At 53.8% G+C, this 24619-nt stretch overlaps 9 protein-coding genes across 9 annotated transcripts; 5 read left to right on the forward strand and 4 right to left on the reverse strand.

Annotated features, from left to right (window-relative positions):
* Positions 1-1152: 1152 nt before the first annotated feature.
* On the forward strand, positions 1153-4263 carry UV8b_03965 (uncharacterized protein; the record flags this gene model as incomplete). The annotated part of the gene is made up of 2 exons (XM_043141463.1): positions 1153-1566; positions 1672-4263. 2 exons carry the CDS (start codon positions 1153-1155, stop codon positions 4261-4263), a joined length of 3006 nt encoding a protein of 1001 aa, XP_042997397.1.
* A 511-nt stretch (positions 4264-4774) lies between these two features.
* Positions 4775-6014, reverse strand: UV8b_03966 (uncharacterized protein; the record flags this gene model as incomplete). Its single annotated transcript, XM_043141464.1, has 3 exons — positions 4775-4781; positions 4850-5619; positions 5841-6014. 3 exons carry the CDS (start codon positions 6012-6014, stop codon positions 4775-4777), a joined length of 951 nt encoding a protein of 316 aa, XP_042997398.1.
* Positions 6015-6563: 549 nt separating this feature from the next.
* On the forward strand, positions 6564-8409 carry UV8b_03967 (uncharacterized protein; the record flags this gene model as incomplete). The annotated part of the gene is made up of 3 exons (XM_043141465.1): positions 6564-7096; positions 7186-7890; positions 8007-8409. 3 exons carry the CDS (start codon positions 6564-6566, stop codon positions 8407-8409), a joined length of 1641 nt encoding a protein of 546 aa, XP_042997399.1.
* Positions 8410-8962: 553 nt separating this feature from the next.
* On the reverse strand, positions 8963-10415 carry UV8b_03968 (uncharacterized protein; the record flags this gene model as incomplete). Its single annotated transcript, XM_043141466.1, has 4 exons — positions 8963-9279; positions 9353-10177; positions 10250-10319; positions 10380-10415. 4 exons carry the CDS (start codon positions 10413-10415, stop codon positions 8963-8965), a joined length of 1248 nt encoding a protein of 415 aa, XP_042997400.1.
* Positions 10416-11761: 1346 nt separating this feature from the next.
* UV8b_03969 (uncharacterized protein) lies at positions 11762-14253 on the reverse strand (the record flags this gene model as incomplete). The annotated part of the gene is made up of 2 exons (XM_043141467.1): positions 11762-13730; positions 13802-14253. The coding sequence occupies 2 exons, from the start codon at positions 14251-14253 to the stop codon at positions 11762-11764; spliced, it is 2421 nt and encodes an 806-aa protein (XP_042997401.1).
* A 2309-nt stretch (positions 14254-16562) lies between these two features.
* UV8b_03970 (uncharacterized protein) lies at positions 16563-17611 on the reverse strand (the record flags this gene model as incomplete). The annotated part of the gene is made up of 2 exons (XM_043141468.1): positions 16563-17179; positions 17227-17611. The coding sequence occupies 2 exons, from the start codon at positions 17609-17611 to the stop codon at positions 16563-16565; spliced, it is 1002 nt and encodes a 333-aa protein (XP_042997402.1).
* Positions 17612-17945: 334 nt separating this feature from the next.
* On the forward strand, positions 17946-20758 carry UV8b_03971 (uncharacterized protein; the record flags this gene model as incomplete). The annotated part of the gene is made up of 2 exons (XM_043141469.1): positions 17946-18245; positions 18311-20758. 2 exons carry the CDS (start codon positions 17946-17948, stop codon positions 20756-20758), a joined length of 2748 nt encoding a protein of 915 aa, XP_042997403.1.
* A 572-nt stretch (positions 20759-21330) lies between these two features.
* On the forward strand, positions 21331-22329 carry UV8b_03972 (uncharacterized protein; the record flags this gene model as incomplete). The annotated part of the gene is made up of 1 exon (XM_043141470.1): positions 21331-22329. The coding sequence occupies one exon, from the start codon at positions 21331-21333 to the stop codon at positions 22327-22329; it is 999 nt and encodes a 332-aa protein (XP_042997404.1).
* A 683-nt stretch (positions 22330-23012) lies between these two features.
* Positions 23013-24446, forward strand: UV8b_03973 (uncharacterized protein; the record flags this gene model as incomplete). Its single annotated transcript, XM_043141471.1, has 3 exons — positions 23013-23085; positions 23191-24044; positions 24156-24446. 3 exons carry the CDS (start codon positions 23013-23015, stop codon positions 24444-24446), a joined length of 1218 nt encoding a protein of 405 aa, XP_042997405.1.
* Between the last annotated feature and the right edge of the window lie 173 nt (positions 24447-24619).

A 24619-nucleotide genomic window follows, 5' to 3' on the forward strand; every position in this document is an offset into this window, starting at 1 on the left:
CAAAGCTCAAGGTTCCCAGGTCGCTTCGGGTCTTTCGACATTCAACTCGACGCCCATGCGCAGTTGTGCAACCCAAACGCCAACGCGACGACACTTGACGGGCGCACGAGACAGTGAATCCAGCTGCACAAGCGATGCACTGAAAACGTCGATTGCTGGTCTTTGATTCACACGTGCTGACGACGGAGATGGCGCAATCGTATTGGCCTTTCTAGGTACGTTGATAATACTATTGAGAGGGTAGGTAATTAGAGTATCAACTGCAGACAAACGTGGAGAGGCGCAGGTCATGGGCTGGATCCGAAGCGCAGCGTGGTCAAAGCCGTAGAATGTCCTTCATAATGCCCAGCCCATCGAACAGCAGGTTGGGGTCGCAGTTGCTGCTGTACGTGGTTGCACAATGGCTGGATTGACGGACCGCTTTCCCATGCCTTCCACGCTCAGACAACCTGGGATGGTCATGACGGCGTGTGGTGCGAGTGGTCATCCTGATGGCTCCAAAACCTCAGTTGTGTTGATTTTGCTCTACGAGGTCTGATGATCTTGCCCGCAAGGCACGATAGAAGCATGCGAACGAGGTTGTGCGACCGCAAAGACCGCCGAAAACTCACCGTGCTTGGCCCTTGCTCTAGGCAGTAGGAGCCTTGAGCGGTCAAGCCGAGGGGGCAAACACTGTCGATGTCAGATGAACAGCCAGGCCTGATGGATAGCCAGTAATTCCAACGGCCCTGATGATGGTGGTGGCTCAGCATCGTGGTCGTGGTCGATGGGTCAGATCGCGTGTGGGCTGCGTGCACTTGAGAGATGGGCAGTGACTGATGTATACCGCAGGCATGTTTTGTGATAAAAGAAGAAAACTTCCGTGTTTCGTAAAAGATGGTATGCATCATCGTCGGCGGGCTGTTGTGAAGAGCGGACAAGCTTCATCCTCGTCAAAAGCCCCCCAGCCAGCTCCGATAACAGACCTGGACCTGTCCCCTGTGCTGCTGTGCCTGTGACCCCCCCTGTACTGTATGTACTACAGCAGGCATCTCATCCTGCTCTACCTGCCTCCGCCGGCGATGAAGGATCAAACGTTTGCCACCAGCCAGCTTTTCCATCTTCATCTCGCCATCTGGGCACTCCCCAAAGCAAAAAAAAAAACGACCTCTCATGTTTTTGCTGCCACGTTGCCGTCATGGTCTACATCCTAGATTGCCTCGCCAAGGAGTTCCGCTCGTGACGCGCAGCAGTCGCACGTTGGGGCGTCTGCAAAGTTATCGTCTCGTCACCGCGCCACGAGCCCAAATCCGCGGCAAAAAGACAAGGACCACGATAAACTTGTCGGACTTGCCACAAGGTCCCATCAAGTCTGAAGCCCCGCTGATCGACCATGACGACCATGAACCAAGCTATCCCACAGTCGTGCTCCAGGCGCGCCGCAATATGCGTAGATTCCAAAACTGCGTCCTCCTCACTCGCGTAGGGAGTTTCTACGAGCTGTATTTCGAGCAGGCCGACCAGTATGCTCCTCTGCTGAACTTGAAACTGGCTTCCAAAAAGACCAGCGCTGGTCCTGTACCCATGGTATGACCACCTTGGCAACCCCATCCCCCCTTTTGTTCCTCGGGAGTCTGGGGGCGACGAATACGAAAAACAAGCCAGAAGTTAAGCGTAAATGACGAAACCTAGGCTGGCTTTCCATTCCACCAACTTGATCGGTTTTTGAAAATCTTGGTTCAAGACTTAAATTGCTACGTGGCCATTGCCGAAGAATTCCCCAATGATGCCGCCGACAAGGTCAAGTCTGGTGGTTTGTTGCATGACCGGAGAGTAGCTCGCATCATCACCCCCGGAACTCTCATCGACGAGAACTTCATTGATCCCTACACGAACAACTACGTTCTAGCTATTCATGTCTGTCAAGGCGCACAAGACAGTGCCGCTTCGCAAACACTGCCCGGAAGCGATGGAGCCCGCCGTTCGTCAACCAAGCCTGCTTCAGCTCTCGGCCTAGCCTGGCTAGACTTGTCCACTGGGCACTTCTTCACGCAGGTGGCTGAGTTGGCATCGTTGCCGTCGACTCTGTCCCGCATTGGTCCCCGCGAAATCGTCCTGAGCGCGGATATTGAGTTCCAAAAAGATCACGATATATTCTCGATTCTCGCCGAAGACAGATACTTGATAACCTACGCTGCCCGTGGCGAAATCAGCCGAGTTGGAGATTGGGCGCCCTTGCTGGAATCCGAGGTATCGGAGTCAACACAGCAACAGTTTACGCAAGTTGAGATCCTGGCCGGAAATCTGGTCCTAAACTACGTCAAGGAACGACTGCAGGGAACGACGATGAAGCTGCTCCCACCAATGCGACACGAGAGCATGCAAGTTATGAACATCGACAAGAACAGTTTGCGTGCCTTGGAGATCAAGCAAACTATCCGAGACGGGTTTTTCCGTGGAAGCCTTCTCCATGCCATCAGGCGCACCGTGACCAAGAGCGGTGCTAGGCTACTCAATGAGTGGCTGAGCTCTCCGTCCACATCTCTAGATGTTATCAATGCCCGGCAAAACCTGGTGGCAGGCTTCCTAACCCTCGAAAGCCTTCGCGACTCGATTGTAGCACTCCTTCGGCGATGTCACGACTCTCAGCGCCTGGTACAAAAATTCTCTCTCGGCAGAGGCGATGCAGACGATCTCCTGGCCTTGGCAAACACGATACACGCCACCCAAGATATCGTGAGCCTGCTAGAGGATGCGTCGGCATCTCCTGACACTCCCGTCCAGACAACGAGTCTGAAAGACCTTTCTTCCCGCATTGACCTCGCCCAGCCCCTGAAGCTTGCCCTGAAAATCAAAGATTCAATCGACGAAGAAGGAATCGTGCATCAACACGAGGTTGAAGATTCTGAAGCGAGCCAAATGTTGGCCCTCGCTCACGATGTTGTCGCCACGGAAGGGTCACAAGAAGATGCATCAGCACTGCCCAAGGAGAAAAAGAAGCGACCTGCTTTGACAAAAGAAAAAGAATCCTATGCCGAAGACAACGGGCCATGGATCATGAAGCCTGGGGCAAATGAGAACCTGGCAAAGCTTCATGAGCAGCTTGCATATCTATTAGAGGAAAAAGTCCGGTTGAACGAAAAACTCCGGGAAAGTCTAGGTGCTGCCAGCTTAACACTGCGCTGGAGCCCCGGACTCGGTCACAATGCCCACGTCAAAGGAAAAGATACCAAGCTCTTGAGTGGCATGCGAGCCTTATCGTCAAGCCGGTCAACGTCATCATTCCATCTGCCTGAATGGACAGCCCTCGGACAGCGCCTCGATCAGGCGCGTTTTCACATCCGTCGCGAAGAGCAACGTGTTTTCCAAATGCTGCGTGAGGAGGTGGTTCTGAACCTTGTCAAGCTACGTCGGTGTGCCGCGGTACTCGACGAACTGGACATTACGACGTCGTTTGCCAAGCTTGCCCTTGAGCAAAACCTCGCTCGCCCAAAGCTCAATAACTCGACAACGCACACCATTGTCGGTGGGCGACATCCTACCGTAGAGGGAGGCTTGGTCGAGAAAGGTCGCAGCTTTGTTCGGAATGACTGCCATGTCGGTACCGCATCGGACGGCTTGCTTTGGCTCATAACGGGGCCGAATATGGCAGGCAAGAGCACCTTCTTGCGGCAGAACGCCTTGATCACCATTCTTGCCCAAGTTGGCTGCTACGTGCCTGCTTCTTATGCAGAGCTGGGGGTGGTAGACGCCCTGTTCAGCCGGGTGGGATCAGCAGACGACTTGTACCGGGATCAGAGTACCTTCATGGTTGAGATGTTGGAGACGGCGCAGATCCTCAGACAGGCTACCCCTCGCTCGTTCGTGATTATGGACGAGATAGGCAGGGGCACGACGCCAGAGGATGGAACCGCAGTGTCGTATGCCTGCTTACATCACCTCGTCACTGTGAACCGATGCCGCACCTTGTTTGCTACGCATTTTCATCAAGTAGCAGACCTGGCTGCTGCCGATGGGCTGTACCAGACGGACGGAAAGGACAGCAGCGCTGTGCAGCTGTACTGCACGGGGTTGGAAGAAGACAGTCATGGAGGTTTTGTCTACGTCCACCGACTACGAAAGGGGATTAATCGCCAGAGCCATGCGTTGAAAGTGGCACGACTTGCCGGTTTGCCAGAGCGGGCCATCAACACAGCCAAGCAGGTTCTAGAAGCACAAGGCGGCGTTACGGCAACAAAATATGGGCAGGGAGAAGCTGATGGAGCGATTGGAGAAGCTGTATAAAAAGCACTGTGTACGATTGACCGGACAACGGGGATTTCTATTTCTTCGATTATAAACGGGCGATGAAGGCTGTATCTCGTTGGTCAGCCAATGGTTCTGGACGCCCAATGCGGAACAAAGCTTGTCGGCAAGATGCAAAAAAGGAGTCATAAAATGTTGATATGTGTTTCATCAGGAAAGATCAGGGTTAAAAAGCTCATGATGTAAAATTTCTTAATCATCCCAGGGAGTGCAAGGCCCAAATGCTGCCTGCAGTCGAAACAAAAAAAAAGTATGAGTTGAAAGTGAAACTGACCTTGTGGCATATGGTGAACTGCGAAGCAAGCAGAGATTGTTTTTCTTTTCATGTTCACGGAGAGAGAAATGATTGACTTGACGTGGTTTGGCAAAGCTTTCATTAACGTGTCGTGTGTCATGAGACCTATGTACCCATGTTTTAAGATGCAAGAATCGCAAACCCAACCGGTCGAGTGAAAGCCAGCCCAACGCCGTCGTTTTTTTCAAGTAAATTTTAGTCGCTGCAGCAAAGTGAGTTAGCGACAAGCTCTGGAAACTGGGCAGCGGAATAAGCCGGCTATCCACATACAAGAGACCACCGAAGCCCTCATCGTCTTCCTCCTCCTCGGAATCGTCCTTTTTGGCTTCCTCGGCGGCCTCGCCGCCCGCGGCAGCACCACTACCGGCGGCGGCGGCGGCAGGAGCAGCGGCGGCGTAAGCATCGGGGTTGGCGATGCGGTCCTTGAGCTGCTCAATCTCGGGCCAGCTGAAGTCGGTCTCGATGGCAACGGCGAGAACGTTCTTGTAGGAGTTGACGACGGAGTGCATGACGGAGGGCAGGGTGGGGAAGTTGAGGGCCAGGGAGATGGTGGCAATGGTAGTGATGGCCTTGGACAGGCTGCCGAGGAGCTGCTCCTCGCCAATGTCGAGGATCTCGGGTGGGAACGCCTGACCCTGGTCGTAGACCTGGGTGACGCCCAGACCGTAGGTGAAGGGGGAGATGTTGAGCATGTTGAGCAGGGTGGCCTCGGAAGGACCGACCTTGTTGCCAGTCTCGACGAGCTTAAGATCGGTGGTGATTTCGATGGTACCACGGGCGATCTTGGTGGGGACACCGAGGGCCTGGAAGAAGGAGGTCTTGCCGGGTTCCATGCCAGTGTTTCCGGCGGGGACCCAGACATCGATGGGGGCGACGGCACCTGCACGGGCGGGAGCGGCGACACGGTTGGACAGGAGCTTGTCACGAACGGTCTTGAGGTCACCGTTGGTGAAGACGAAACCGACGTTGCCGCGGACAAAGGGCAAGAGGCGCTCGTACTCGGGGGTGTCGTTGATGAAGGTTTTGAGGGCACGGCGAACCTATCGAGCGTGAAACACAGGGGGAAAAAAACCATTATTTCACGTCAGCAACATGCACCGCTTCATTGCCAATTCGACGGTGGGCGCGCAAACAACAAAACGATGCGATTGGGATATCCAAGAGCAAAAAAAAAAAGGGGGAGAATATTCCGCATCCTGCAAAGCCCACCCGCTCTCGCGTGGTTTGCGCAAACTGGCAGCGGGGGATTGTGAGCGCTTACCATGGTGTTCTTGCCCATCAAGACGACACCCTCCTTGCGGAGGGCGTGTCGGATCTCGTGCATCTGCTGAGAACTGACATTGTCGATGGAGACAACGAAGACGGAGCGGTACTCCTCGAGCAAGCCCTTGAGCTTGTCGAAGTAGCCGGCCTTGTTTGCAGTCTTGCCCCCCATATCTTCTTATGTTATGAAGGCAGGATGTTTCAGGGCAAGAGGTAGATTTTTTGTCGCTGGGTTGGTGGAGGGGGGGTGTGCAAGGAAGTCGGTCGTCGAGACGTCGAGAAAAATGCCCACGCGACAGAGAGAGGCCAGGCGAAACCTCGGAATTATTTTTTTCTTGCATTTTCCCACGACAAATTGTGTGCTTTGGCGGCCCCTGCCACATCGGCACCCTGGTTCCCTCAGGCGAATTTTTAGGGCTTGTGGCTCCCAGCCGGGCTGCGGTCAATACCTGGTACTCCGTACGAAGTACTCCGTACCTTGGCTTTCTCTCCCAGGATGGGTGATCCACCGGCGCAAGATCACAGCCAATCGGATGCAAGTCTGGCCAAAAGTGACGTTGCGGCCGAGACGGGGTCTCTCTTGGTCTCTCTGGTATCTTGTGCAAATTCAAGTCGTTGGAGGCGATTTTGAAAACCCTGATGTTAGCCTTTCCGCGCGCATTGAACGTCCCCCTCGACCGCGCGCATCGTTTCGGCTAGGCTTCACCTTCCACGTGTCGGCATGAGTCTCAGAGCGGTCCCGTACAACCGCGTTGAAACAAGCGGCAGCATCTTGTTCGCCACCCGAGGCGGCAAGATTCACTCGTTCGACCTCTCGGACGGCAAACACGTATCGTCATGGCAGCACCCCGATGTCGAAAAGCTCGGAAGCTCGGTCGGGGTCGATGCGGGGGCGGACCGCACGACCGAGCCCGAGCATGAGCATGAGCAGGGATTGCAGTCCGACAACACCCGCGGGGCCGAGGACGACGAGCCTCCCGCTAAGAGACCGAGGGTTGGCGAGGAGGATGCGACAGCGGCGCCGCCCATTGCGGCCGGTGACCAGGCCAAGAGAAAGGGGAAGAAGAGGCAGAGGAACGGCGACGGCAGCCATGGCGACTCATCGCGCATGGGCCGGGTCGTAGATCGACCGCTCATCACCCTCATGACCTGCACGGATGACGGGCACCACCTGGTCGCCGTGTCGGGGCACGACAAAGCAGTCTGGGTGTTGGAGCACGACGGACAAGGGCATCTCGCGCCATTGAGCCAGAGGCACGTCGATTTTGAACCATCCCCCACCACCCCAAGCTGCGGCTTCGTGCGCATCCCCGTCACCAACCCGCACTGACACAGCCTCCCAGAGTCATGCCAAAGCGGCCCAGCGCCATCGCCCTCGGCTTCGGCCCGCACATCCTTGTCGCCGACAAGTTCGGCGACGTCTACCACATCCCCCTCCTCATGGCTCCCGCACCGCCGGCTCCTCTTGCTCCTCCCCGCGCTGCGCCCGCCCCCGCGCCCGCCTTGAAACTCAACGAGCCGGCCGCCAACACTTCCACCGTCCACTCGAAACGCAACCGCCAGGCGCTCGAGCACCAGCGCAAGCAGCTCGAGTCGGACAAGTCCAAAGGCCCTGCGCCGCAGCCCGAAGGGCCCGGCTTCGAGCTCAGCCTCCTCCTTGGCCACGTGTCGATGCTCACCGCCTTGGTTGTCGCGGAAAGCAAAGGACGGAGGTACATCCTGACGGGGGATCGGGACGAACACATCCGCGTGTCGCGCTACATGCCGCAAGCCCACGTCATCGAAACTTTCTGCCTCGGCCACAAGGACTTTATAAGCGACATGATCGTTCCCAAGGCGAGGCACGACGTTCTCATCTCCGGCGGGGGGGACCAAGACCTCTTCATCTGGGACTGGGAAGCGGGACAGGTGCTCTCCAAGACGAACCTGCTGGCTCTGGCGCGCGAGGTTGTTCCCCAGACCTCCACGGTATCCGTGTGCGGGTTGACGTCCTTGCTTTATCCAGCTGAGGAGGGCCCGTTGACCTACGTCCTGGCCATATGTGAGGAGTAAGTAATGACACCAAGCTCGGAAGAGAACCCGTTATTGAAAACGTCGGAAAACGCAACTGACACTTTTTCCACCGTTCTTTCTCTGTCTCTCTCTTTTTTTTTTTTCCTGGCAGCCTCAAAGCAATCTTCACCTGGCAGCTCACCGACAAGAATCAACTCAAGAACCCAAGCATCATCCAGCTGCCCTACAACCCCCTCCACGTTGCTACGGTTGCGCCGGCTAATGGGTCGCCACTGAAACTCATCGTAGCAACGGACCCTGGCCAAAGTGTTGAAGCAAGGAGCCTGCGCGAGTACACCATCACTCGGACTGATGGCCGTTTATCTTCACTCGCGGAACTTCCTATCCATGGCCAAGACCTGGATGGCGCAGAAATCCAAGTGTCCGAAAAGGAGATTCGCAACATGTTTTACACTGCGGGAAACCTGCGAAAACAGGAGTATCAAGACACAGGGCCAGAGTCCCTCGCAGAGGGAGACGCCGTAGACGGGGTAGCTGTCTCAGAAGAACAATGACCCCATCATCTAAGCATGTGTAAACAAGTCAACCGGATCGTCAAGACAGCGGGAGGCGAAGCCATTAGATAGAATCAATTGTGCACATAGTCTAGGCCTGCAACTACCAAGTCTCATCGAATCGTCTATACCCTCTAAACGCCAACAAACCAGACGGACTGCGCGAGAATGCCCCTCTGTACTCGCTGATGGCTTAAAGTGCATCATTTCCATCCCGCATCTCCTCGTGTGTCATATGTCCCATAATGCATGTGAGCGAGGCGGACTATCCTCCTCCCAACCACCCGGCCCCCCACCACCCCTTCCCTTCCCTTCCCTCCCAATGCTTCATGTGATATCGATGAGATCGCAACAAACAACTCGCTGGGTGGATTAAGGAGCCCTCGTGCCCATGCTGTGCTACTAACGTCATTTGTGGTATCGGCTGTGCGTATGCGCCATCTCGGTTCTGGACTGGTTTGTACGAGAGTTATGCTTTGATACGCCTCCGCCAGGACGTCGTCCAAGGGCGTGAGCAAGAAATGCAACTCAGATCGCCAACATTGCTGACCGTTTACTGAGATTGGCACTGCACACGTTCGGCTCCAGGATGGCCTTCCTCATCTTCCTCCTCCATCCCAGGACTGCCGAAGACTCTGCTTTGTGACTGGTTGTCGATATCTTCCAGATCGGCGGGTTCGGTCATAGCCTCAGCCGGAGGCACGTTCTGGAGTGATGGCGAAGGCAGGATGTTTCGCAGAGCCTGAAAGGCAGCTTCATCTTGAGTCCAGTTCTTCTCAGGGAACTTGACATTGAAGTGGATGTAAAGGTTACCGTAGTCGTGGTGGCGGTATGAGGGCATGCCTTGGCCACGAACCACCTTGACAGCGTCTGACGGGGGCTTGTTCAGTATCTCCAAACCAGTTGCCATAACAGGGGGAAGGGGATGTGTGTGTTTGCTTACCCTGAGCAATAGCCTCACCAGGCAGAATATCGATGCTAAGCCAACGCTCATCCAAGTGCTCAATGTAGATAGTGCCGCCAGCAAGGGCGGTAACCAGCTCAATCTCACACTTGTAAAGCAAGTCATCCTCCTTCCGAGTGAACCTGGCATGAGGCTTCTGCTCGATCTCAAAGACAACATCGCCGGCTTGAACGCCAGGGGCTTGATCACCTTCTCCACGAAACTCAACCTTGGTTCCGCTTCTAACACCCTTGTCGACGTGAACGTGGAGAACCTTCCTGTCCACAATGGTCTTCTTACCATTGCACTGTTTGCAGCGGTCCTTTTCCTTGATAATCTCGCCCTCACCATTACAGTCTGGGCAGACAGTCTGGAAGCGTTGAATCATCGGCCCCATTTGACGCATCATAGTCTTCATACCGTGTCCATCGCATCCAGGGCACTTCTTGACGGCACCGTCTTTACCTCCAAGGCCATTGCATTTGGTGCAGATAATGGATCGTTGCAGGGCCAACTTGGAGATCTTGCCTCGGTAGATGTCCTCAAGCGAAACTTTGTGAACGTGATGGATAGTGCGAGCTTTTGGGGGACCGCGGTTGTTCATGCCACCAAACATGCCACCCATGCCGCCGAAGCTGCCGCCGCCGAAAAATTGGGCGAACAAATCCTCGGCAGCCATTCCGCCGCCGCCGGCAGCGCCTCCCTCCAGACCAGCTTCACCATACTGGTCGTAGATTTGGCGCTTCTGGGAATCGGAGAGAATTTCGTAGGCATGAGAGATTTCTTTGAACTTTTCCTCGGCGCCAGGGTTGTGTGCGTTTTTATCTGTCGGGATGTTAGACAAGACGTCGACGACTCAAGACTTGCCGCCTTTGCTGGCGAAGGGTAGCAACATACCAGGATGGTACTTCAGAGCGTTTACTTTGTATGCCTTCTTCAACTCCTGCTCTGTCGCAGTTGGAGAGACCTAAATGTAGCGTTAGGCAGGTTGTTCGAGGAAAGAATATTTCGAAGAAGTTGTACATACACCAAGGGTGTCATAAAGCTTGCTCTCCTTTACCATGTTGGCGATGGATCCGAGCAATTTTTTTTTTTTTAAAAGGGCTGTTTTAAAGAACCACTTTGTCCACTGTGAACGACGAGGTAGCTCTAGCTCTAGTTTATCGGGGTATCCTCTAATGCAAAACAAATGATGCAGGCTCTGGGAGATCTGAGGAGAGATAGTATGCAGGTCAGCCAGTCCATCCGAGACGGGTCCGAAAGCGACGATCAGAACGAGGTCGAAGATATGCTTCAGCCAGGCGAAACGTTGGGATGTGCAAGACGATGGCCAAGGTTGCAAAGGTCAAGGTTGCAAAAGGTAACCAGTGTCTGCACTGAAATCTTGGAAGGGCGAAATGGAAGGCGTAGCACATGGTGAAGGATGCGACGTACCCTTTATTTGCGGCTTCAACAGAGGTCACCAGCGACAAAGTTTATCGTGGCGGGGCGGCTCTGAGAAATTTGCTTGGCTGGGAGACGAAGCACGACGGGTCTCGTCCCTGTTTTTTTTTTTTTTTTTTTTTTTTTTTTTTTTTTTTTTTTGGGTTCTCCTGCTGATTAGTCTCGCAAACGACTTCGCGCGGGAATACAGTCAAGACTGAGGGCTGGTTGAGGATCGAGAGACGTCAGTTGATGGCTGGAATCGCGTCCAGAATGTTCAGATTGCAGTGAAAGTCTCGGATGTGCCAAGGATTATGGAAATGGCTGCTGTCTGTTTAATAAAAAAGATAGTAACTTCTAGGAGAGCGTGGAAGAAGGGAGCTACAGGGGTCTCTGCCGCGCCCCACCAAGCCTTGTTCGGCTTGCGCGCCTCATGGAATTGTATCGAAGAAAGTCGAGCGTGTGGCGGTGCTGATAATGCACGACCCAACCCAACTCACATGGTCCGCCTGGCTGCCCGCCCTGCCGCTTGGCGCGGGATGACTCTGCAACTCCGACAGCCTCCTGCCGACGTTAATAGCCCTTGTCACTCTCATCAGGAGGTACCTAATCCCTTTCTTACATTCTACCTTGGGGACACGTACCTTTGGACTCATCTCGACTTTGGAATGCATGTCTCCGTGGTCATCACTGCGCCCGCAGACCTTCATGTGTGGGCCAAGTCGCATCAAGGTGCTGCACATCAAGAATAGAAGTGGGTATGATGGTATCACTATACATTCCGAACTGTACAAGCAAAAAGCTTTGCGAAGCCTTGAAAGAAACCTCGTAGGCCGGGCGATTGCATCACGCCTCAGTAATCCAAACAGACCATTGACGACTTCCCGACCTGCTGGGAAATGACGAGAGAGAGTTAAAAAAAAAAAAAGAAAGAAGAAGAAAAATTCTCAGCAGGCAAGTAATGGGCTACAAGCAATGCCTACTGGCTCAAAAAGCATCCTCGAATGGACAGTCGACGCTGTCATGTCCGTCGCGTTCACAGACGGCGCACCATTTCGCTGCATCCACGATTCCGCTCTCCTTGCCCGCTACGGGTCCTGATTCCATCACGTTTGGAAGGATCTTGATTGCTCGAGCAGGAGAAGACATCTTCGACTTCGTGGATAACGGAGCAGGGTGAGCATCTTCACCCAGAGAGCTCTGGGCCCTCATCCCTTCCCGGGCAACACCTGGGCCCGCCGTCGTGTCGCTGGCGGCTTTCGCGCCTTCCGGCCCAAACATGTTGGTGCAAGTCAATATGTCATGACCGCTGGTCTCGCAAATCTCGCACCAAAGAGTACTAGTCTCTGTAGCCGTCGAGTAATCGTCACTCTCAGGCATTGTGTCCAGCATGTTGCCTCGCCTGCGATTCGGCTCTCTCTTGTGATTTATTTCCTGCAACCGTGGCTCAGGATTGCGAACCGGAATGACCGTGTCACGAGAATCCCTTAGCGACGACCGGTGAGTAGAGTTCTGCTGCGAAGTCGGGTTGCCCCCCCGCAACGCCTCGAGCTCTTGCTCAAGCTCTTCTTCCCGGCTGTTCTTCTTGTCGAGTAAAGTCTGCAACTCAATAACTTGTCTTTCCAGGTCTTTATGTGCCGCATTGCCGTCTTCCCCGCCGGCCATAAACGAACCAGGACGTTGAGTAGGAGTGCGCTCGTCAGCGTCACCGACGGAGTCCCGACTGAGAGAGTGAATGATGGCTTTGAGGCCTCTAATCTCGTCTTCTTTTTGCTCCAGTTCCTTTGAAGCACTGGCCTGGTGGTCGGGGGAGGTTCCCACTGGTCCTTGTTTTTCGCGTTCGCGGCGAAGTTCGGTCTTTGTTCTTTCTACTTCACCCCGCAAAAACTCAGCCTCTCCCCGGGCTTCGGCTTCACCTCTGCGAGCATCTTCCAAGCCTTCCTCGAGCTCCTGGACAAGTTCTTCGAGCTGTCTCAGCTGATTCGCTACCGAATCGACGTCGAGGTTTCTGGTCTCGAGCTCCCGAAGATCTGCCATTAGTTCCTCAATGCGTTTTTCGTATACTCGCTCCGTCTCCGTGCTGGCCAGCTCTAGCGTATCAATCGTGCTCCGAAAATCAGCGCGATGAGCGTCAAATTCTGAAGTGAGCATGGCGATTTTGTCGTTCTTCTCCCGCAACATGGCCCGCAGCTGAACAGAATCTTTGTCGTCCAGGCTGTTTCTTTGCACTCTTGGCCCATCCGAATTTTCGATGAGGCCTTGGAGTTCTACAAGACTGCTTTCCATTTCAGCCAACGTGGCGGCTTGTTCCTTCAATTGCTTGTCTCGATCTTCGAGCCGAGAACGAAGTCGCTCAATCTCTTCTTCGTTTGCTGCGTTGGCCCGAGATGCTGGACGCCGCAGGTTCATGACGGATAGGGAGCCACTAAGACCATTCGCCCTAAGACGTTGCGGGCTCACAGGCATCGACAGCATTGATTCTTGATCGTATCCCGGAACTGAGCCCAGGGCAGAAGCACTACGGGGACCTATACTTTGTTTGCGATCGAGCCTAGGCGGTCTCTTGTTTGGGTCACCTGCCGTCCCACGGACACTTTGCGTAAACCGATTGCTGTTCGTGGGGCTGGCAAATCTCGCAGGCGCTTTGGGGGCAGGAGTTCCGATCGATGGGCGAGGGCCGGGAGTCATCTGCGTGCGGCGGACGGGCGAGTCGGGGCGAGGAAGCGACGTTCTCGGAGGGCGCCTGTTTTGGGGGCTTGGTGCTCTGAACCCAGGGCCTACCGAGGCACTGAATTTTGTCAGGCCGGGAGGAGTGAAATTCGTTCCCGCCAGTCCCCCAGTGGCATGTGAGGTCGGGCTCAATGGAAACGCATTGGTAGCAGAGCCTCGAAGTGATGCCTTGGCCACAGGGACGAATATTCCAGATCCTGGTACGGAGGTAGTGAAGTATGAGATACTGCCGCAAATCATTAGCGTCAATGCGCAATACCGTGTTTATCGTGACATTGCAGCGGCACGGCCACGCACCCGTCAACATCACCGTTGTTTTTGCCCCTCGCCGCAAACTCCTGGTGAAGCTCAATGCCAGCAAAGGTGCCTTTTTTCCCCTGAACGGTGCCGACAAAACGAACTGTGCCAGACATGCCACCCGGCACGTCAACAGCATCGCCGACAATGATGTCGTCGGTCGACGACCGTCCAGGTGTCGCAGGAGCCATGTCGGGCGGGGACTCGCTCAAGACAGTTTCCAGTGCGTAGCTTTCACTGACATCGGGTATGCTGGCCAGCGAAGTAGAGGTCAAAGCCGCCAGCGAGGTTTTGCGCGACACGCCAGGCCGTAGGAGCTTTGGCTGCGCGGTGTACAGCGTATGTAGATTGGGACTTGAAGCAGAAGCGGAGGGAGCTCGTAAGGAATGCGTCAAGGATGGTTTCCGGCGCAAAGTCCGTTTTGGAGTAGTCGTGGTGGTGGTGGAAATCATCGCGCAGGCGGTGGCCAGGTCGGGCCGATGTTGTACCCTTGGTTAAAATCAATTATCAATTAGCCTCGAGCCAGCTCTAACTTGATGGCTGACTGCTCACATACATAGGGTACATGTACAAACCTACCTCCTAGGGTCTGGTGTTAGCAGGTGCTATGCAGTACTGTAGGTGTTAGCTGCCGAGCGACTTTTGCGGCTGCTTGTAGCGATAGCTTGGCTGGGCCTTTTTTTTTCTTGCTTTTTTTTTTTTCTTTCTCCTTCTCTTTCCTTTTCTTTTTCCTTTCCTTTTATTTTTTTCTTCTTTTTTTGTGTTTACCAGACCACAGGCAGACACCACAACCCCACGTTTGTGCTCGAGTCCCCCCAGCACCAACTGGGAGGGATTGAAAGACGAAGCACCAGGTCTAGCGCTGGAAGCACGCCACTCCCGAGCGGAATATAATGGATAGACCAGTTGGTGATCTGGCTGACTGCTCAAGTGCCAGAAGCCAGCATCGATTCGGTGGGCAGGTGCGCAAGAATCAGCGTTCCCGATGGTCGATAAAGGACCAGACTTGCAATGAAAAGCAGGGGAAAAGAACCGGGAGAGGAGGCAAGTTATTATTATGCAGATGCAGAATCGGCAGGCTGACCAGGTGATGAGGGTTCAGGCTTCCAAAAATAAACAACACAGACGTGAAATGCAGGTAAATACATGTACATGTAAATATTGATTGAAACACACATGCGCGTTACGCACGCACGCACCCGCTGCATACATACATGTACCAAGCTGCAAGCTCTACTCCGTACCCAAGCCCTGACAGCTGACCGTCAACTGATGGGCCAGAATGGGCTGCTCAGTGCTGGCAGACCTCGAGTGCTCAAAGCTGTGAATGAAGGCACCAGAGGGCAACGCACACGCACACACACACGCAGCGTCTTGGCATTGACGCCACCCGCTCAGACGGCCTCGTACATCGTAGATTCATAGTACCAGACCACCAGAGTTGACCAGACATGTTCTGAAACTGCGCGGCAAGCCGTCCGTCTGGTTCCCTTATACATATGTACCGAGATGGCCACAGCCTGTAATTGCCGCCCCACAACATCCCTGGATGGCCAGCAATCGTCTGAAACCTGCTGGGCTCAAGTTGATGGATCTGAAGCTTCCAGCCCCCCTCCGTTCTCTGGGGTCCGTACCACTGTTTTTGATAAGGAGAGAAAAGTAATCGAAAAATAAAGGAAATATGCGTAATCAAAACAAAAATAAAAAAGCGGTTCTTAAAAAAAAAGCCAGGCTATTTGCAACCCAGAGCGGATTCCATTTAAACTAATGCAACCAGCTGCTTCAAGCGCACCTGCTTTGCTGATGCAAAGACGTCAATGGGTTGCTTTGCGCTCTTTTCTGTTGAGCGACATCGACCAAGACAACATGGATGGCATCAAATGGCCTGCTGGAATCAGCGTTGGGCTGCAATACAGACTCCAGTCTTTGTGTGCTGTGCTTGCGGGTGCAGATAAACCACGGTAGAGGCCAATCGGACAATACCTGCTGGTTGTGATACCTAGGGTTATTTCAGTTTGGCCGATAATATCCGGACCAGCAACACGCTCTGGCACGGCCAAGGGGGGTCATCCCCAATGTTTCATGACACACCAAGCTGTAAACCATCGGGTCAGAGCAGCTCGCTCCGTAACCGGAATCGCAGTCTAACGGCTTGCAGCTTGGAGCCAGTACATGTGGGAGACAATCGGCGGCAACCAGAGACTTCTCAACATAAGAACCGTATCATGCCTTGCAGTTGAACAGTAGTGGGAATGCGCTCAATTCGGACTTCTTGAACGACCGCTGCGTGCACCGGGTGTCGCATGCACTGCGGTCCCCAAGACAAAGTATGTCCGTAGACCAAACGTGCCGCCATCAATCCTTTTTCATTCCCAGCGCCCTCGTCCGGTCACCCGCATGTAGCTGTGTACGGAGTACTTCGTAGCAAGCTTTAATGAGGATCATTTAAATCATCAACCATGAAAACGCCGAATCTCAACCGTCGTCACTTTCTTAAAATCACCTGTTTGCGACTGCCGTAGCTGCTAAAACGCTCCCTCCCTTGGTCAAATCATGACGTTCGCCAACATATGGTGCTTGGCAATTGAATAACTGCTTCTAAAAGCCCATGCATGGCCTTCATCCGATAAGAGCACAACAGGTAAGCTGCAATCGACAGGGCGAAAATACTTCGGTTCCCTACTAAGCGGCAAGGTCCACGAGGCTCGGTTCAAGTTGACGTTGAAGGAATGATTATTTCGGTGCTATTAAGCCATGACTCCTAGTTTGCCGAACCATGATCCCTTTCAATGATGTCTTCTCTACCTAGCGGTCTGGTGCCATCGTTGAGGACCATGGCTTCCCGGTGTTGTCGTCTTAACCGTTGCTCCTCTACAGAGTGCTCTCGCATGGGTCGTCGCACCCGAGTAGCTGGCATATCTTCCTCCACGACCTCTTCCTCAATCTCCATGATGACGTCGGGCATTTCTCGCATCCGTCTTCTAGAGCTGTCTTTATCCATCAAGCCAGCACGCTCCAGGGCCCTCGTACCACGCTTAGACTGTTTGATGCGTTCAACAATGTCGACGATCCGGTTCCCTTTGAGATCGGTGTAGGCTTTGAAGTTGTGACGACGAGATTCTGGGCCATCTCCCCATTTCTGTTTGGCCAGCCATTTCTCGACAAACTTGGCCTTGACGAGTGAAGTCGCACCATACTTGTTGATCAGTTCATGAACAAACATGAGGCAGAACCTCTCGGCCATGTCCCTGAGATAATATTCATCCCAGTGATAGTTCGTCAAGTCTGGAAGTTCTGAATCATCCAAGCTCAATTCGAGCGACCTGACCAACGCCGAGTACGCCTTGTCGTTGTTGAGCTGTGACAGACCGTCGAGCCCTAACAATCGTCAGCGAGCGCCAAAACTTTCAAGTCGCAAAACGCACCCATTGTCTGTCCTGTAAGCAAAGCAAGAGCGCGTAGGCATCTCATTCGCTCATCGTAGTCAGGGCGAGTAATACCATAAAGCAGCCGAAGAAGGGTTTCATTGTCGTTGATGGCTCGGTCGCAAAGGATCTTGGTAGCCACCTCCCTGATAGAGTAGTTTGGATGCAACAAAAGCTTCTCCAAAGTCCCTAGCTCAAGTGAGTCTTCCGTATCCTGCGTGATGTATTGGGTTTTTGGCTGCTTTGGATCAATTGCGTGGGCGTCGCGAATCATTGTTAAAACAGACGTCATTGTGCCGACAATCCCAAAGGCGGCGAGCCCGATGCCCATAAGTATCACTCTCTCATCGCGCGCATAACCTAACAAGGTCGTTCTCCACTCCATTTTGAGAATGCCAACATAACTTTCCAGTCATTGCTAGATTTCCGTGCGTGGAATCAAACCCGTTTGGAGGTTCAGGGCTTTGCTTGTGACCGTACCAACGCGATGCATAGTCTAATTCTGCCTCCAACCACCGCCAAAAGCTTGATCCAAAATAGGACTAACCCCTTGGATGCAGGTCGAGTCTGGTCCGGTCCACTTACACGGGACCGCATGGGTCCTCTTATCGATAACACCAAGACGTCGAAAATTTCTCGAGTTACCGTTGCTTGAGAGGAAGCCCACCTTATTTGCAACATGTGAGATGTGTCGCTGTCGATAGTCAACCATCGAGGATATGGCAGGCTCACAGCTTAAACGCTTGAAGGCTTCTCTGAGAGAGCAAGGTATTACGGGCCCGCAACAATCAAAAAAACAGAGACGCAAGAACTTCGAAGATGGCAAAGCCCGCAACGACAAGCGACTGCAACGCGGAGTTGTCCTGGAAGGAATCCGCGAGCAATTTAACCCGTTCGATCTTAAGCATGCTGCCCGTGGGCCAAAGTTTGAAGTGACGACCAATCGTGTCGTCAGCGGTGATGCTGCCAAGGGAATTAGAGGACGACCCGGCGTGGCAAAGGCTGTTGGTGAGGAGCGGGTAGGTTAACGCTCGCTCTTGGCATTCTGCTCGAAATATATCTGACACAGCTATTTCTATTGCAGAGACGAGAGACTCTTCTGGTCGAAATGCAGCGCCGCAACAAGGTTGGAGGCATTCTCGACAGACGTTTCGGCGAAAACGACCCCACAATGGCTCCAGAAGACAAAATGCTCGAACGATTTGCCAGGGAGAAGCAGCGAAGCCACAAGAAAAGCTCAATGTTTGACCTCGAAGATGACGCCCCAATTGAGAGTCTGACGCATATGGGCAAGGAATTGGAGTTTGATGACGATGCTCCCGCTGATGATTTTCACGAAGACGACTTGGAGATGGATTACGATAGTGATGGTTCGGTTAGAGAAAATCAAAGGCTTAAAAGACTACGCTCCCTAGCATCAGCCGGTGATGAAAAGGAAACGTATCAAGATGAGCCACAAAGGAAAAGGACGAAAAAGGAGGTCATGGAAGAAGTTATTGCCAAGTCAAAGATGCATAAATATGAGCGACAAGCCGCCAAGGAAGTCGACGACGATATTCGCGCTGAGTTGGATAAGGAAATGCAAAGTATACAAATGCTTCTCTCCACCTCCAAGGGTTCCACGCGCCCAAACGACGCAGCAACTGCCAAGCAATCATCCATTGCCGGACTCGACCGGGACGCTTTCGACAGAAATTTTGATCTCGAAGTGAAGAAGTTGGCGCAAGATCGACGTGCCCAACCGACCGAGCGCACAAAGACAGAAGAAGAAAAAGTAGAAGAGGAATCGGAGAAACTAAAAGAGCTCGAGGAAAAACGGCAGAAACGCATGAGAGGAGAAGAAGTTGCCGATGGTGAAGGGGATGAGGGTGAAGACAAAAAGCAGAGCAACACAGGGGGTCTCCATGACACAGAGGTTGAGGAAGAAGACGACGGCTTCGGTTTGGGTAGTGGCATAAAGACGCGACCTACTGCAACGGAACTGGGTTTCGACGACGAAGACGACTTCATCCTTGACGATGACCTAGTTGCCAGCGGGTCCGATTTGGAACTTACGGAGAGCGATGAGGATTCTGACGGAAATCCGGATGAAGATTCGTCTCGGGAAGACGAAGCGGACGAAGAGGAAGACGAGTTTACCAAGGGAATCTTGAATGAAGAGGAGGCCAGAAACCCTGTATTCCGCATGGCTGACTGGGCAGCGAAAGACATTGGGGCGCTAAAATCAGATGACCAAGGGCTCCCGTATACTTTCGCGTGCCCGCAAACCTGTCAAGAATTCCAAGCCATAACAAGCGCATTCGCTGTCAAAACCCTACCCACAATCGTCCAACGGATCCGAGCTCTTCACCACCCCAAATTGGACAGTCAGAACAAGGAAAGGCTAGGAAATTTTAGCGTCGCTCTGGTCGATTTCATATCCCTACCATGGGATGAAAAGTCGTCGCCTTCGTTTGACGTATTGGAAAGTCTAATCCGCCACCTTCACTCTCTCTCGAAAATGTTCCCGGCCGAGGTTGGCAAAAGATTTCGATATCACATGGATCAAATTGGTCATAGCCGTCCTTTGTCTTTACAACAATCTGACCTTGTCTTGTTGACGGCTGTCGGTACAATATTTCCAACATCCGATCACTTCCACCAGATTGTCACACCGGCCATGCTCACTATGGGTCGATTCTTGAGCCAGAAAGTCCCCCAACGACTGTCCGACTACTCGACCGGGGCGTATCTTGCCATCTTATTCTTGCAGTATCAGCAGCTGTCTAAGCGATTTGTCCCAGAGGTCCCGAACTTTTGCTTGAACGCCTTGTGTGCTCTATCGCCTATTGCGCCGGATAAGAAGCTGGGCAACTTCCCTCAGCATGAGCCTCCAGCAGGGATGAGAACGCAAAACGCAGCACACGTTGCGGTGAGAAGGTTGACTTTTGCGGATTGCTCGACCGAAAAGGCGCCCGTCTCTGTGAAAGTTGCCACTATGAGTACCGTTTTGGACATTTTGAACGCTGCTGCAGACCTTTGGGCTGGCAAGGATGCGTTCTTGGAGACATTTGGACAAGTTGTCGACGTTGCGAAGCACCTTGGCGGGAAAGCGTGCCAAGCACAGCTACCCAGTCAGCTGGTGGACAAGGCTGACAAGCTAACTGCCAAACTTGGTCGCATGATGAGCCTTGCGCAGATATCACGACGACCACTGGAGCTCCACCATCACCGCCCTCTTGCCATCAAAACATATATACCCAAGTTCGAGGAGACGTTCGACCCTGACAAGCACTACGACCCTGACCGCGAGCGTGCCGAGCTGGCCAAACTCAAGGCTGAGCATAAGAAGGAGCGCAAAGCCGCGATGAGGGAGCTCAGAAAGGACGCCAACTTTATGGCCAGAGAAAACCTCCGCATCAAGAAGGCCAAGGATGAAGCTTACGAGAAGAAGTTCAAGAGGCTCGTGGCGGAAATACAAAGCGAGGAGGGACGGGAAGCGAATGCGTACGAGAGGGAGAGACAGGCGAGGAAACGAGCCAAGAATAGGTAGACGGTTGCTGTTTCACAAGTAGATATATTCACTACGTTTTCTCCCACGAGTCGTCCTCTGCAGGTTTTATTTCGTAACTCTGGTGGGCTGGTTGACGCCGATTCGGAACGTGGGACGAAGAATAAAATAAATGCATGTCTGAGCATCTTCAAATTCGGTGCAAAATGTCGTACTCGTCTCCGTGGTTCCTATTTTGATGTCTCTTGAAGATGTTGAAGACTTGCGGCCAACTTTCGTCATGGGATGGGGTTCGAACGCCTCGGAGGTACGGAGTAGTAGGAGAGGTGACGCTGGAGGCTTAATAAATTATGTACATAGGTAGAGCTCAAGCTTGTTTGGATGAAGGAAGTGGAACCGCGCCGACCAAACTACAGCCAAACCATCCAATCCCCCTTGCCTCAGTATAGAGTACCCACTGTTTGCCACTGAGATTAATGCAGAACTCGGGCAAAAGGCTCGCGAATCACCCATTGAGCGGGTGCCCTACTTTTGTTACTATTTACCATACTTTGCGCAAGTCGAGAGACGTCTCGAGCCTTGTCGAAAAAGCATTTGCATGGAAAGCAACGCAAATGGCACATCCAGAAGGCAATGTTTGCGCCGAGGCTGAAACAGGAGAGGATGACTACATGAACATGACGTTTGAGGAACCCGCGCCGCGCGTGGAGACCTCCCTGCAACGTATAAAGCGGTTGAAAAAAGAGTCCCTCGCCAGGGGCATGGTCAAGTCCAAGGCGCAGCTCGCGGAAGAGGAAGCCGCGGCAAGAGAAAAGGCCCTCACGACCTCGATGCTGGATGCCCCAACTGGCAAAAGAAGCAAGGGCTTCGCCATGATGGCCAAGATGGGATTCACCGGAGGAGGCTTGGGCAAGAAGGACGAACAGAGCGGAAATCCGGGGACACCAGAACCAATCAAGGTCAACATCAAGGAGGACCGCGGCGGCATTGGCATGGACAGCGAGAAGAAGAGAAAGATGCACGAAGCCATGGATGGGCGAGTCGCAAAGAGCGTCAAGGTCGACCCGGACGAGTATCGGGAAAGAGTACGAAAGGAGCGAGAGGACGAAAGGCTGGAGAAGCAGTTCGAGGCTGCGCAGAGAGTCGCGGAGCGGATGGACGACGAGCAATCGCAGAGCGAGGTTTCGAGCGCTTCGAGACAAGGACCAGGCTCCGGATCCAGCTCTGCGCCCTTCCCAGCGCGACCCCTGAGGTCAATACCGGTTCTCTACAGGGGGCTGGTACGTCGCAGAGAAGAAAGGGAACGGGACAGACGGATGCGGTACGATTTGGAGCAGTCCTTGTCCAGACTGCCCACGTACGACGACGCCGACGATGACGAGGAGGATCAAATTGCTCTGGGGAAGAAGCAGATGTTGTATGTGACTGCGGAGGATTTGGACCAAGAGGACGAGGAGCTGGAGGAGTTTGACGCCCGCGAACCAGCGGAGCGATTGGGGCAACTGGTGAAATACCTGAGGGAGCGGCACCGGTATTGTTTCTGGTGCAAGATGCAGTACGATGACGAGGCTCTGGATGGATGTCCAGGCCCAACTGAAGAGGATCATGATTAGCCAGCCCCGACTTGTTTGCCAAAACTGATTCGACTCTGTCGGCACCAAGGCTTGCAGTCCGACCCGAGGCGCCTCCGCGACGACAACGACCCTGGATGCGCCTGGATGCGCCTGGATGTGCCTGGATGTGCCTGGATGTGCCTGGATCATGGATGTGCCTGGATGCGCGACGTGCTCCGCTCAGACAAGGGAACAACAGTAAATGGCCAATGCTGACATTTTTCACCCAACAATAGCCGGTGTGCCCTAGCAACAGTTGAATCGATGATCTACACCACCTAGTTTATGTACATATCAATGAGCTTCTAGTCTGATGGATAAAAGCTGCAGTCTGGTAGCTGCCGGCACCTCGGCACCCGAGTTCCTGGTAGGTCAAAGGTACTGTACCTAGGGCTGCTACGTCAAGCTGACCTGTGCTAGCCGAGAGCGGAAAGTACGGGCTGGTCAGCGCCCCCGTTAAGCCACCTGGCCTCGTAGCCGTGACGCTAACACCAGCTCCGCCTTTTGTGTTTTTTTTTTTTTTTTGTTTTTTTTTTTGTTTTTTTTCCCCTTCTCTCCTTTTCGCTGTCTTCTGCTTCTTCTTTCCTTCTGGCCCGTGGGATTGTTTTCAGCGCACAATCTCACCACTTGTCCACTCTCTGCGCGTCACTTCCCCCAGCGATGTTTGCTTTGCTTCCGCCGCTATGAAATTCGCTCATCTCTCCCTTGGGCTGCTGTCCCTTCTCGCGCCTCTCGCAGCCGCGTGGAGCAAAGAAGGTATGGCTCAAGTCGCCCCCGTCGGACGTGTTCGCCTGGATGCGCGAATGTCCCATTTTCCTAGCTTCGCGCAACTGCGACCTCTGACCACTCCCGTGCATCTAGATCGCGAGATCTTTCGAATACGCGACGAAATCTCGGCTCACGAGAGCGACGCTGGCGCGACGTTTTACGACATCCTCGGTGTTGCTCCGTCGGCCTCGTTTGAGGACATTCAGAAGGCCTACCGCAAGAAGACGGTTGCTCTCCATCCAGACAAGGTTAAGCAGCGGCTGCGAGCGGAACGCAACAAGAAAGCCGGCGGAACGGGAAAGAAGAGCGCAGTGAAGCCCCCCACTGCTGCCGAAATCAGAAACGCCGTCAAGCAAGCGTCGGAGAGCCAGACTCGGCTCAGCCTGATCGCCAACATCTTGAAAGGGCCTGCTCGAGATCGCTACGACCACTTCCTTGCCAATGGTTTCCCGCTGTGGAAAGGAACCGACTACTACTACAACAGGTACAGGCCTGGTTTGGGAACCGTCATGGTTGGGCTGTTCGTGGTCGGCGGCGGCGCGATTCACTACCTCGTTCTGTACATGAGCTGGAAGCGGCAGCGGGAATTCGTCGAGCGATACGTCAAGTTTGCCAGGGACACCGCCTGGGGCGGTAGCGTGGGCATTCCCGCCATGGAACCTCAGCCAGCAGAGTCCCCCGATGAGGACGCCCCTCCGCCCATTCCCCAGAATCGCAAGGAGCGCCGCATGCAGGTGAAGGAGTCCAAGAAGGAGAGTGGTCGCGGACGGGTGAAAAGGATCGCCAAGAAGAGTTCCGCCGACTCCCGCGAGCCTTCGTCCGGGCCTACTGGAGCTCGCCGGAGGGTCGTTGCTGAAAACGGAAAGATTCTCGTCGTGGATTCCCTCGGAGACGTTTACCTGGAAGAAGAAGACGAGGACGGCAACGTTGGTGAATATCTCCTTGACGTAAGTGCTCCTGTGCCCACGTGAGGTCCCCCCCCCCCGCCTCCCCGTACCGATGTTCTCTCGAACGATGCGCCCCGTTACCCGGATATGAGTAACTGACGTTTCAAGCAGCCCAACGAGCTGGCTCAACCTACGTTCAAGGACACCGCCGTGGTGCGATTGCCTCTCCACGTTTACAACCTGACCGTCGGCCGTCTCACCGCCAAGAAGGAGGCGGACACAAAGTCTCAGGCTCCCGAGGTCGAGGACGCGGCCGACGCTGCGCAGCGAACCCCGGGCAATGACTCTGTCAGCGAAGAGTTTGAACTTTTGGACAACAGCACCGACTCGTTGGGCAAAGCCAAGTCGTCCGGGATGGAGAAGAGCGGCAAGTCAAACAAGCGCAAGAACAAGAAGAGGTGATTTGTGTGTCGGGGGTTTCCTTGCATATGTTCTCTGTACCATGTAGCGGTAACAAGGGGATGAATATGAATCTACGCAAGCTGGGGCTTTGAGCACCCGATAGGCCCGACCGGATGTTTTGGCAACGGGTACAAGAAGATGTAGACCCAGTGCGTGATGTGAGCTTTCCTTGT

Source organism: Ustilaginoidea virens, chromosome 3 (genome assembly GCF_000687475.1).
Source record: "Ustilaginoidea virens chromosome 3, complete sequence".
Lineage (NCBI taxonomy): Eukaryota > Fungi > Ascomycota > Sordariomycetes > Hypocreales > Clavicipitaceae > Ustilaginoidea > Ustilaginoidea virens.